This window comes from Myotis brandtii, unplaced genomic scaffold (genome assembly GCF_000412655.1).
Source record: "Myotis brandtii unplaced genomic scaffold, ASM41265v1 scaffold223, whole genome shotgun sequence".
NCBI classification, from domain to species: domain Eukaryota; kingdom Metazoa; phylum Chordata; class Mammalia; order Chiroptera; family Vespertilionidae; genus Myotis; species Myotis brandtii.
In genome coordinates, this window is record NW_005358369.1 from 412,119 (window position 1) to 425,767 (window position 13,649).

A 13,649-nucleotide genomic window follows, 5' to 3' on the forward strand; every position below is an offset into this window, starting at 1 on the left:
GGGCGCGGGAGGGGGGGGGCGGGGCAGGACACACCGTCCCAGGCACTGGGAGTGTGTGGTCTGCTCTCAAGAAGTGGGTGCACCAAACACCATTCTTACGCGCTGCCAGACCATCAGCTGTGTGACTGGTTTTTCTGCAGGCTCATCTCTCATCTCGTAGAGCCTGACGCTCTTACTCTTTTAAAAAGGCAGCTGCTCACGCCGCTCTTGTTCTGTAGCTGGGTTTTAAAATGCTTTCAGTGGAGAAACTCTAAGGAGGCGGACGCCTGGCTCTTCAGCAGAGGTGCGTGCAGAGACCTGAGCCTTGCTTTCTGTTGCAGCCCACAAGGAGACACACTCCCAGCAAGTGAGGGAGCACAGGAGCGCCATCCTGGACTTCACCCAGGACTACCTGAGAAGTACGTCCTTGTCCTAGCGTCACGGGGGCGTTTCTGTGGATGAGATGTGCGCTCAGCTTTGCTGGCGGAAGACCACAGCGTCTCACTGTATTTGATGAGCCCTTTGCCCGAGAAGCCCTTTTAATCGCTCTGTGTTCTGGTGCTTCCCCTGCAACAGGAGTTTGCAAACTGTACTCAGAACAACGAGCCATCCGCGTGAAACGAGTGGTGGATAAGAAGAGGCTGTGAGTATTGTCTGGTGGGGCCCTTCGTTAGCAGCAGTGATGGTGATGATGGCGTGGTGCTCGGGCTCTGCGTGGGCCGTGCGGAGTGCCTGCAGATGCGGGGCGGGCGCTCGCTGAGCCTCACTCGCTCACAGCAACCCCGGGAGGCGGGGCTGTTGTCTTGATTTTATGGGTGGGGAGGCTGCGGCTCAGGAAGTTAGGTACCTCACCCCGAGGGTGCAGCCAGGCGGAGCAGAGGCCCTTGCACAGTTTGTGCCTCTACCCATCTTGTCGTCTTAGTTCCTGAGGGAAGAGCTGAGCACTGCGGGCAGTGTCCCCGCCAGGCCTCCTCAGGCATCTGCGCCATGCCCTGCACCCTCCCCCCACGTGCCCCGCTCCAGCACGGACCCCGCTTAGGTGAGCACACAGAAGCCCCAGCAGGTATAATGAGTTGCCCGAGGCCTCACAGCCAGGATGCAGGCAGGCCCAACCCCAGTCTCCCGTGGCACCTGTCTGTCCCCCGTCTGTCCTCCCTGGGGGCTGGGGGCAGCCCCTAGAGTCCCGGCTTGCATCCTGACGCACGTGGAGAGCTGGGTCCAGGCCCGACTCCTGGTCACGTCTAACTCGGGGGAGGTTTTAGGGCGTTCTTTCAGAAGATACAGTACATAGTGTTTGGGGACAAATTTTCCTATCATGTCAGGGTCCCGGCTCCACCCTTAGGCTTGGTGGCTTCCTGGAAGGACTTACAGGATTTGGCGTGCAGCCTGCCCGGTGCTGAGTCATCACAGTGCGACGGTGCAGAGCCAGCCGGGAGGGGCAGGCAGTGCGGGGAACAGGGGCACGCCCCAGAGTCCTCCCCAGGGGCAGCAGGCGTGGCTGTGACAGCTCGTGTGAAGCGTGGACGCCAGGGGGCTCAGTAGAGACTCACTGCTCGGGGATTGTCGTGGAGGCTGATCAGGTGGGCACCTGCTGCCTGGCCACACTGCCTCCCCACAGTTCAGCACATCGAGCCTTATCAGTCAGGTCTGGGAGTCAAGTCCAGGTTCCCAGGCACCAGCCACGGGCCAGACTGCAAGTCGGCCGAGTTGAGCAGCCTCTGCCTGCTGTGGTGACGCTTCTGTACACGTGAGGCAGGTTTGGAACTGCAGATGCCAGCCCACCTGTGGGAGAGTGTGTGGATGCGCCGGGTTACCCATCAGCAGGGACTATAGTACACAGGCCCCGAGAGCACAGGCAGAGCGGAGCCAGAGGCGACGTCTCGGCCTCACGGAGCTCAGAGGCAGCTGGGCTGCTGCGTAAGCGTGGACAGTGAGCCAGCCTCGCAGGGCATGTCACGTTAGTGAGGCAGCACCACGTTCAGGGGGGATGGAGCTACCAAGAAGCATGGCCTCGTGCCTTGGAGCCCAGGCTGCAGCCAGCCGCCTGTGTCCACATCCTGGCTCTCCGCGTACACGCTGTGTGGCTGTGGGAAGGTCACTCAGCTCCCCTGTGCCTTCCTCTCATGTGTACATGGAAGCCTTCACCCTGCCCACCTGGTTGGGTTGTTGTGAGAATGAGTGAGTTGGTGTAGGTGGAACACTTGCATGAGCCGTCACTGTGTGTTAATGTGCACTGTTATATACTGTTAAGCCTTTGTCATGGGTCAGGCAGTATATTGATTACCTCCTTTAACCCTCACAACCACTCTGTTAGTATTAGCAGCCTGTGGAAGTGGAGGCTCGGAGAACCTGGGACACTGCCCAGCATCACAGCTGGACTGAGATCTGAGCCTCGGGTAGGCGGGCAGCTTGCAGTGGGCTTGGTGTTGGTGTTGAGAGCACAGTGTCTGGGGAAGTTTTGGGGAAGGCGCGGTCGGGCAGTCTCCAGGCGTCTGGGAGGAGAGGGCGCCCCTGGGGATGAGTGATTTACCATCGAGACGGCCTGGTCGCTGGCTCTCACCCCCCAGAGGGAGAGATTCCAGGCTCTGCTGCCTCATGCCAGGCGGCCTGGCATTGAGACTTAACAAGCACCCAAGTAAAGCAAGAGGAGGCTTTGCTGCTGCCTCTCAGGGGAAGTTTTCTCAAATTAAAGTCAGTCAGGTGGGAACTTTTCTCATTTGGACGTGACGCACACCTTGTCTGCTGCCAGATATCTGTCCTGTGCCACTTACTCTGAGCACAGGCCCTGAGGAGGTACCTGTGGCCCTCACGATGGTCCACCTCCTTCTAGCCCGTCCTCCCTCTCTCAGAAGGTGCTGCTGCCCTTCAGAAGTGTGCCCACCTGTGAGGGCAGGCTCTGGGGCGAAGGCTGCTTTCGTTGCTTGTTCTGTGCAGTCGCCGTGGACTGAGGTGTGTCCACTGCACAGGACGCGTTCACAGCTTACACCGCAGTGACCCAACCCAGAAGTTGGGTGACCCCTGAGCTGGAGATGAGCCACGATTACCTGTCAGTGTCAGATTGCCGTCATGTTTCCAGTGCTTACTCTTCATCTCTACAGTCTCGTAGCAGAGCCGTGACAGCCAGCTCATTGGTCTGGTCTGGTCCGTGCACCACGCTGAGTACAGTGGCCTGACAGCCTCCTCACACGCAGGATGCAACAGCTGAGCAGCGAGCGGACTGCTGCGGGGCAGGTGGCTGGGTAGGGTAGCGTGAGGCTCCCCGCTCCCGGGAGTGCTGAGTGCCTGTGGCTGGTGTGAAAGCCACTTTTGAAATGATCGTGCCCTCTTATTGCACGTCAACCATGCCTTCTTCCTACCCAGAGCCTTTACGGGGGCATAAAAGCAGTGTCGTGCCCAGTATATGAATGACTTTTCTCTAATGTTTGCATAGGGCTTTATTTCGGTTTGCAAGGAACTTCTCCCACGTGTTTTCTTGTTTCAAACTGAAAAATCCACTTCTCTTCCTCTTTTCTATCTCCTGTTCTTTTAAAATGTTAACTAGAATCACGAGGTTTCTCAGAGAGGGGACCCAGAGACACGTGGGCCAGGTGGGAACTGCCGATGGCAGTGAGGAAGGTCCGCCTCCAGTCGGAGAAATTAACCTAAACAAATCACGGGCATAAACTGGTCTTTCCGACAACTTTTTTTAAATGGCTTTTTCCAAATTGCCTCTTTACGGGGGCATAAAAGCAGTGTCGTGCCCAGTATATGAATGACTTTTCTCTAATATTTGCATAGGGCTTTATTTCGGTTTGAAAGGAACTTCTCCCACATGTTTTCTTGTTTCAAACTGAAAAATCCATTTCTCATCCTCTTTTCTATCTCCTGTTCTTTTGAAATGTTAACTAGAATCACGAGGTTTCTCAGATAGGGGACCCAGAGACACGTGGACAGTGAGGAAGGTCCGCCTCCAGTCGGAGAAATTAACCTAAACAAATCACGGGCATAAACTGGTCTTTCCGACAACTTTTTTTAAATGGCTTTTTCCAAATTGCCTCCACTAGATAATTTGTAGCTCCCCTGAGGGGTTTCGGTAGGCGTTCTGTGTATAATCAGATGTGTTTTTATCACTTAAGAGCAGGCACTGAACTTGGTCGGAGCCTGCCTGCCGCACTGCAGCCTTTGTTCATGTTCAGCTGGAGACTGGCCGTGGCGCACTCTGGACACAGCCTGGCAGGCAAAGGGAGCCCTTCGTGTAAAGTCAGTTACCCGTCGCCCTGTGGACAGTGCCGCCTGGCAGGTGGAGTGGGGCGGGGTGAGGGGTGTCCCGCGAAGGGGGCTCCCAGAGCAGGTCAGAGTGGGCGCAAGAGGAGGGCCTGCGCACCTGCGTGGGGACGGTGGAGGTGGAGGGGCAGCCAGGTGTGCTCAGAGGACTGACCAGGTGTGAGCACTGTATGAGGACCATGGAAGTCAGGTTTCTCACTCCCGGAGACCTGAAAGGCGCAAAGCCAGCAGGAACCCTGTGCGCCCTGTGGACAGTGCCGCCTGGCAGGTGGAGTGGGGCGGGGTGAGGGGTGTCCCGCGAAGGGGGCTCCCAGAGCAGGTCAGAGTGGGCGCAAGAGGAGGGCCTGCGCACCTGCGTGGGGAGGGTGGCGGTGGAGGTGCGGCCCGGTGTGCTCAGAGGACTGACCAGGTGTGAGCACTGTATGAAGACCATGGAGACCTGAAAGGCGCAAAGCCAGCAGGAACCCTGTGGTGTTGGGTTAGAATGGAGGACTGGTGTGGGCTCACGGCTTGCAGTGTACATAGGTAGATGTAGAAATGAATATGTCTGTCCGTGTGTGTGCACAGGTATGCAGGTGCATTTGTATGCTCCTAGCGCTGCAGCTAGGGGCCGGGACAGTGACCCCAGTGACAATAGCATGGGCAGCGCTCAGATCCTGGCTGTTCCATAGCTCTCAGCTTCCAGAACCCGGGCCCGGGAGAGATGGCTGACTCAGGCAGGCTGAGTATAAGATGAGCCAGAGAGCAAGGGAGGGCTCAGAGAAGGGGGCGTGCGAGGGCACCAGCCATTGAAGGGGCTTCTCCTGGCCACACTGGGGACACTTAGAGCATCCGCATCCATGGTGACAGCCGATTGTCACCCACTGAGTTACGTAGGACCCCGGGCGCCCACCCCGACAGGAAGGAGTGAATGGACAGAGCGAAAGTTTGAAGTTGATAATGACCTGGAGTCCTCTTCATTACAAAGGGGAAAGGGTGGCCTTACGTGAGGAAGCCTGGCAGGCACCCCCGTCGCCAGGCGATCACAGTGGAATCAGCACAGCCTGGCAGGATGCGAGGGGAAGAATGTGAATAGAAAGCACTTACGTTCATGCCGGAGATGCAGAGCCTGCACCCAGCCACAGGGAAGGCCCGGCACACACAAAGCGAGGCTGTCCTACTGAGTAACTGGCCCGTTGCTGTTTCCAGGTCCTGGAGCAGAGAGGACTGAAGACGGTCCCAAACCCGGTGTTGATGGGAGTCCCCGGTTGAGTGCCGAGAGCGCTCTTGTGTTAGGAAACACCAGGATGCTCACAGGTGAAGGGCATCGGGGGCCTGTCGCTTCCGATGGCCCTTGACCTGCAGCAGACTTTCTGTGATTGTTTCACAGCAAAACGAATAAAACCACCTCACATGTGTTAGAGCAGTTCAGTAGTAAGAATTTGTAAAGCACTTACATTTGACATGGGACCTTTTTTATCTACTATTTTGTCTAGGCTTTGCAACAGCTCTGAGTAATATATGATTGGCTGCCAGTTTTTCATGCACAGAGCGGTGGGAGGGGGAAGCCAGTTCTCTTCCCTGACACCCTGACGTGCACAGCGTGAGCGGAAGGTCCGGGTTTGTGCACAGTGTTCCCGACCCTCCGGCTGCTCCAATGGGCTCATCACGGCCTTCTCTGCCCGCAGGGGGATCGCAGTGCGTCTACAGCTCAGGGAGAGCTGGCATCTTTATGGTGTTTCTTTTTTCTACCCAAGAACATCTGTTTTCTCATTTGTTGCAGTATATTTTGTATCTCTTAAGAACATCTTTTAGTTTTTCACATATGGGTTTTAAATTTTTTTTGTTAAGTAGTTAGTTTATGCTGCAGGGTTTTTTGGGTTTTTTAAATCTCTTATTGCTAGTTTTTTATTGTTTGTTTTGGCATTGCAAATGGAGAGTCTCTTTTTTTATATCTCCTAACTGTAAACCAGGCACTTTTCCACGAACATCTAAGTCATTTCTTTTGTGACTATAAGCAGTGCTGTGATGAATATCCTGTAACTATATCTCTGTGCACGTTTGTGATACTTAGAATAGCAGATTGCACTTCCCAGAGGTCACTGCACTAAACCTGCCCATCCCACACGCTCTTCTTAAGATGTGATGTTGTCGCTGCTTCCGAGGGAGGACAGGTGAGGGGCACAGCCTCCTCTGGCCTCCTCCAGGGCCAGCTTCCTGAGGTCACCTCCCAGCCCAGCCACTTGCTCCCTGTGGCCGGGACAGGTCTCCTTTCCTCAGACCCTGTTTCCCCCTGCAAAAAGGTCATTAACACTAGTGCCTGCCTCCTGGGATGGGTGGTATCACACTTACCCATGTGCAGGGCTCAGAGAATGCTCAGTACACTGTAAGCCTCAGTAAACATCAGCTGGCACTGTGCCGTCCTCGGTGTAGTTGCATGGCTGTTTCGTGCACAGTCTCTGCCTGCTGCTGTGGGCTTGATCCCAGCTCTGTTTAGCGCTCTGCCTGATATCCATAGCGCTGTGTGGTTCCAGTACAGCTACTACAAGGCTCGGTGTTTCACAAGCAAAATTGTTTCTGTTCCTGGCCCTTTACTGACAGGTATAAAGTGTTCACTCATCCAACATGTATTTATTAAACGCTGAATGCCAGGCCCTCATCCGGGATCTAGATACACAGCAACAGGACTTAGAGCCCCACCTGCTCTCAGAGCACACGTGTTGGAGCGGGACAGGCCATGAACAGGAGCCGTGAGCAGGGGCGGGTGCCGGGGAGTGGACAGAGGCCTTTTGGGTAGGAAAGTGGGAGAAGGCCTCAGCAGGTGAGATGGAGCCGAGCCCGGCAGGTGGAACACAGCACAGCCGTGGAGGAGCCGGGGCAGTGCCAGTGTGGCTCCTGAGACAGGTTGGTCCACCCAGCGGACGTTCAAAGATGACCTTATGTTTAAGCTACTATACGACGTTGCTTGTATGTGTCATGTAACAGACGTGCGTGTGTGGTGTATTCGGCGACACTGCATTGCTGCACTTGTTGAACTGGAGGAGGCAGCCTTGCTGCCGCGTGTTGCGTGTGGTGTCAGTATGGGGGGCGGGTTCCTGTGTTCTTTGCTCCAGCACATGCTGACCGCCCCTCCCCTGCCCTCACCCTGCAGACGGAGAGCAGGGCCTTGGAATAAGTTCCCCCTATTCCCCCTCGAGGGCGTCAGGGTGGTCCTTGGGCCAGAGGTGCAGCTCTGCTCTCAGGGGGCGCAGAACAAGCATGTTGGGGCCCATGTGGCTCCCTCCTGTTGTCGAGATGGAATGCTGTTGCCTAAGTAAATGCTATGACGGCAATTCCTTTCAGAGCCAAGCTGGAGCCAGAAGCAACCGCAAGGACAAGGGAACCCGGTTCTTCTGAGGAAGTTTCCCTGGACCCTTCGCAGGACTCTGGAGAGAAGCCTGTCGCTGAGGAACATGCAGGTAACAGTCCGATTCACAGTCGTGCTTGCGTCCCTTCCAATGACCTGTTGGCAAAAACACCAAGCGGGCGAGCAGGCGCGCAGCCCGACAGGCGTGCTGTCTACGTTCCCGTAGAGCAGGGGGAACCGGAAGCGGCAGCCTTTCCCTGTCACAGCGGATCGTAGGGCCGCTCGGGGGCAGGTGGGAGGACCCCATCCCCGGGAGCTGACACTGCTGTGCCCCAGGGGGTGGGACTGGGCTCCATGAGAAGGAGACGTGGAGATCTCTGCTCAAGGGGCTGGCGTGTCAGTCACAGGAAGCGGGTGCTTGTGCACTGCTCCCGTGGCCTGGGGCACTGGCAGCAGTGGCCTGCGTGGAGCTGACCTCCAGCCTCGGGGTGGAGCAGCGCGAGGGGTGGGGGAAGCCCCAATTTTGAGGCGCCGCCCTGTTTGCTGGGGCAGAGGGAACGCATAACTAATACTCAGAGTGAAGAAAGCACTGTGGGCCAGCGAGGCACACGGCGGGTGGAGGGTGGGAATTAGGTCGGAAAGGGGTGTGGCCGGGGCCTGGCCTGTCTGCTCGCGTTGGGCCACCAGGAGGTCGGGCAGAGCACTGGCTGACGCTCACGGCAGGCGGGCAGCATGGCCCAGGGGCCCAGGGGAGCCTGCTGTCTGAGCGGGAGCTCCCTGAACACGCTGGCCAGTCCCGCTCAGAGCTGGCTCTCGCTGGCTTCTGTGTTCCTAATTTTGTGTTCTTATCCTTAAAAGTATAGAAGTAAAAGCTGGACATGGATACGGTAATGAGGTCAAGCAGGGACCGCGGGCCTGGGGACAGGTGGGATGAGGGAAATCACAGGTGTTCTCACCTGGATGTCATCTCAGAAAACACACGTCCGCTTCCAAAGCTGCTTTCAGCCTGGCTTCTATAAACGTCTCTTATATGTAAATTGTGTAGGTATTTTACTTGTATATTATACACAATTATCTATACATGTGTCTTACCAATATGATAACAGTTCTGGCAAAAGCAGCCATGCAGCCATTATGTTAAGTCTTGCACAAAGTCGCAGGCGGCGTGTGTTTTTGTGATGTAACCCGAATACCCACCTGTGCTCATGGTCGGCCCAGTCGGCTTCTCTGCTCTGTGCTGTCACGGTGCTCCGCTGCCGGATCGGTCTCAGAGCAGAAGCTCTCCTTTGTCCATCTTGAGGGCTGAGATCAGCCTTCGGGTACTTGGCAGCCCCCAGAGGCACCACTGACACCAGACAGAGTCACCTCTGGAAGCAGAGACCCCATCGTGGTCTCCACCAAGGAGGCGTGGTCCCTTCCGTCCTCTCCCCTCCCCCTCTCTCGTCCGCCGTGTAAAGTGCACGGGCCTCGGACCCGGCCCTGGGCAGGCAGCCCTGCTCGGAGCCTGTGCCCGGTGCTTCGTGGAGGACACAGTTCCCCAGCACCGATGCCCAGGTCCGTGCTGAGCCGCCAGCCTGTGCGTGGGCCGGCACACGGTGCGTCATCCCCGTGAGAAACAGCAGCGAGTGGTCAGGGAGGGGAGCTGTGGTGCCGGGGGAGCGGGTCCTTGCAGTGGAACCCTGTGCAGCGATTTAAAGGCTGCGGCAGATCTGGGTGGACCCGCACAGGATGGTCTGCGAGGTACATGGGAAGTCATGGAAAGCGCGTTTTAGAGCAGTGTGTGACCACTGCGATCTTGTAGTAAAACAGACCACCACACGCAAAAGCATACCCTCGTTCTGGGGTGGGGGGGGCAGGGAGTTGGTACCTGTTTGTGAATGTGCCTCGATAAAGTTTATGGGGCTGCATCAAAGCATAAGAGGGTCCTTCCGGGAGAGGAATGGGAGGAGGGGTGGTTTGTTCCTGTACTCTGTGTATAGATGATTCTTTTACAATGAAAATGCCCATACATTTCGCAATCTTCAGAAAGCATAGGGAGGGGGTGTGTTTTGAAGTAAAATAGCATGGGAAGGCCGGTCCGGAAGAATGGCCATTGGTTCACAACCATCACTGAAATCAGTGCAGTACGCATAGGTGCCCTCCACCCACACACACACATGCACACACACCCCAACACACGTGCGTGCACACACACACCAACATACGTGCACACACACACCAACACACATGCACACACACACCAACATACCTGCACGCACACGCACACACACACCAACACACGTGCACGCACACGCACCAACATACGTGCACGCACACGCACGCACACACCAACACACATGCACACACACCAACATACGTGCACACACACGCACACGCACACCAACACACATGCACACACACCAACATACGTGCACGCACACGCACACACACACCAACACACATGCACACACACACACACACACACGGGTCTAAACACCGTCCAGGAGCCAGGCTGCCGGGCCTGACTGTTGGCCGGCAGGTGACTGAAGATGGACGCCCGTGAGCTCCCTCCCTGGTTTCCATGTCTGCATCCTGCAGCCCGTTCTAAAATGAACATTTGTCTTCTGTTTATTTTTAACAGAAAAGATTCCAGCTGAAGCACAGCCTGAGTTGGGAAGCTGGGGAGACAGCAAAGGCGAAGACGAGCTATCCCCAGAGGAAATACAGATGGTAATGCTATTCTTTCCTGCGCGCTCGGTTTCAACCCGTTCGCAAGACTTTTATTCAGTAGGAAGTCGTCCTGCACGCCCTTGCCCTGTACACCAAGTTTTAAAAGTTATAACTGTTTTAGATACAACTTATCCACTAGATTTCCTAATTCTTGGTATGCTTTTTATGTATTTTAAATTTGCAGTCGCATACTTAAAGGAGAAATTGCCTTGGAATAATGTTAGATATCTTTTCAGCAGCAGTAAAATGTCTTCGAGACTAAATGGTGTTTTGTAGTTGGTCCTCTGGCGCCTCTTACTTGTGTGAATCGTTGGTGCCGTGGTAACGTGAAGAAAGCATATAATGACTGAACGATGCCAGGAGTAACATCTTTTAGTTCCCTGCCCTCTAGCTGCCAGTTTGCCAGCTGGGCGAGTTCCCAGAGAAAGTGCCGGAAGCCTTCCTGAGACCTGGTGTCAGTGGGTGCTGTCGGCAGCACGGCCTTTCCCTGCTCGCCTGAGCCCGCCAGGCCTCACTGAGGGGCTGCCCTGCGCTCGGCTGGGGAGGCAGGTTTGGTTTTCAACCACAGCCTGAATGTGGCCGCCCTGGAGTGCGGGCCGCTGTCCAGACAGGCGCTGGCCCCTGGCAGACCTCTCCAGTCCTGTCCCCTGCGCCCAGGGGACGCTGCTCCCCAGGTGGCCCCAGGAACCCAGGCTTCTGTTCAGGCCCTGCTGGGCACGTGTCTTTGGCTGCAGCGCTTTTGAGACCTGAGTGTGATCTCATGTTTAATGTGTTTGTTTCCTTGCAGTTTGAACAAGAAAATCAGCGCCTCATTGGTGAAATGAACAGCCTGTTCGACGAAGTGAGGTATGTGTGCAGTTCCTGCCGGCTCGTGGCCTCATTACAACTCCAGAACCGGGACCTTTTCCACTTCCTGTGAGCCTCCTAGTCCTTCCTCCCAGACAGCTCCACCAGCTGCCCCTGCTCTTCCCCCAAGTCCCCTCCTGCCCCTCAGCTGGTCTGGGAGGAGCCAGGAACATCTCTGCTTCACCTGGGCTGGAGCCCCGCTTGCTGCCCACAGCCTCTCGCCTCTTGCCCCTGTCACTGCTTGTGCGGGGACAGCGTTACCTCCAGTGCCCTGTCCACCCAGCCCACCCCTGCTGCCCCTGACACGGGGAAGGCGCCACCCCGGTAGGGTGCTCTCAGACAGGCCAGAGGGGGTTCCCCTTCCCACAGGGAGTGGCCAAGGTAAATACACCCTCCCCTGACCCCCGGATCAGTAAGGGGTTCTCAACATCTTCTCACGTTTTCTCCGACTCCCTCCATGTGTCACTGGGCACAGTCTAGGCCAGGGGTGGGCAAACTTTTTGACTCGAGGGCCACAATGGGTTCTTAAACTGGACCGGAGGGCCGGAACAAAAGCATGGATGGAGTGTTTGTGTGAACTAATATAAATTCAAAGTAAACATCATTACACAAAAGGGTACGGTCTTTTTTTTTTTTTTAGTTTTATTCATTTCAAACGGGCCGGATCCGGCCCGTGGGCCGTAGTTTGCCCACGGCTGGTCTAGGCGCAGGCCTGACAGGCTTTGCTTTTCGTAACTGGGCGCAGCCACATGCTCCTGGCCCCACCCTCTGGCCCAGAGGCAGGGCACACGGATCTGCTTACACGGGAGGGCGATTTCCAACAGCCCGACGCACCCCACTGGGCTGCAGACATTCAGGGGAACTGCCCGCCCCTTCCCCAGCCTGACGTGGTGACCCCTCCTCTCTCACCAGTGGCAAAGTGTCCCCCTCCCTCTCACACATCTTCACCTAAAAGATTTCTTTAGAATTGTGTGACCTTCCTGTGAAGATTACCAAGTACTAATAGTGAATCTATGATCTCTTTTTTTAATGAAGGCAAATTGAAGGGAAAGTGGTTGAAATTTCCAGACTCCAAGAGATATTCACAGAGAAGGTTTTACAGCAGGTAAGAAGACAGCAGTTTTAGGGGAAGAGAGGAAGGTCCTGAGCGCTCGGGGCACCGCCCGAGGGGTCTGTCTGGGGCTGTGCCCGCAGCCAGGTGCTGCTGAGGGTGCATTCGCGGCAGAGCTCCTGGCCACGGCCTCTCGGTCTCCGGGCAGCTCTCCACGTGGACCCCGGCTGGCCAGGCCCGTGCCACGCGGCGGGAGGGAGGTGCGTGGGTCTCGGCTCCGCAGGCCCTCAGCCGGCAGGGCCGCCCCTCCGAGTATGGCTTTCCCATCTAGAAAATGGGGTGGCCGCGCTGTCAGGTCAGTGATAACCTGCGGAAAGCGTCCAGCCGGCACCGGCCGATGGGTAGTAGCCTTTTAACCAGCAGTGACACGGCCCCCCGGGAGCTGGGGTTCTCATCCGTGGTTTCCAGGCCGTGTCTGCCTGCAGCTCTGACAGCTTCCAGCCAGCAGCTGGCCAAGCCTTCCGACCTGCTGCACTTGTCCTGGTTGCAGCCTCCACTCCCGTGCAGGGTCTGAAAGGCGGTGCCTCCCTGGCTTCGCGAGTTTCTAGGCCTTAGGAGTCAGGTCTGCCCGGGGGCTGTCACCTGTGTTGCCGTTGCTCACGTTGATTCTCTCAAGCTCCCACTGCCTGACTCTCAGAGGTGACAGCAGCAGGCAGCGCCCAGTGTCACACTCACTGCTGGGTCAGGTGGCTGGAGGCTGCTTCCCCCACAGCACGGTGCCCGTCAGGCTGCCCCAAATCCACACTCTGAACAGCCCCTCCCTCCCTCCCTCCCTTCCACTTCACACACACCGTACACACTCACACACTGTACACACACACTCACACTTCACACAGGCACTTTACACATAAACTCACACATACACTGTACACACTCTCACACACATGCACACTGTACACATACGCTCACACACACTCTCCCTCTCCCCTAAAGGAAGGCGGCCCCAAGCCCCAAGTCCCAAGCCCCAATCCCCCGGCCGTGCCTGCCTGTGCCGGGCTGGGGGCTGCTTGGACAGGGGCTCCACAGGAAGACCAGGACCCACCTTTCTGAAGTGTCCCAAGTGTTGGGGGTAGATGTTTTGCAGACACCTTGTGTCCTGTGATATTTAAGTTTGAGCCTTAGCCACAGGTGAGGCGGTGCACGTGCGTGAAGCCAGCGCGTCTGAGAGCACGTGCATCTGAAGCTGCTTCTCCGCACTTCCCAAGAGTGAGACTGGGGCACCCGGCGTGGGGGCCGCTCCGTGATCCCCACTCGAGGTTGGGCGGGGTGCAAGCACTGGGGCCCAGTCCTGTCCTGCACTGGGTGGCTGTGTGACTTTGGGCAACTTACTAAACTTCTCTGAGCCTTAAGTTCCCTTCTGTAACGTGGGGGTGCTGTGGGGGTGCACGGGTTCGTGTGTGTAAACCGGCCCTTCGT

General features: G+C 56.5%; 1 protein-coding gene across 2 annotated transcripts in view; it reads left to right on the forward strand.

Moving 5' to 3' along the window:
• STX18 (syntaxin 18) overlaps positions 1-13,649 on the forward strand; it is an 80,050-nt gene that overhangs the window by 64,934 nt on the left and 1,467 nt on the right. For both annotated transcript variants that reach the window (XM_005866139.2, XM_005866140.2), the window contains 6 exons: positions 321-398; positions 556-622; positions 7,564-7,679; positions 10,188-10,276; positions 11,064-11,122; positions 12,158-12,227. In XM_005866139.2, coding sequence (XP_005866201.1) covers positions 321-398; positions 556-622; positions 7,564-7,679; positions 10,188-10,276; positions 11,064-11,122; positions 12,158-12,227 — 479 coding nt within the window. The remainder of the gene's footprint in view (positions 1-320; positions 399-555; positions 623-7,563; positions 7,680-10,187; positions 10,277-11,063; positions 11,123-12,157; positions 12,228-13,649) is intronic.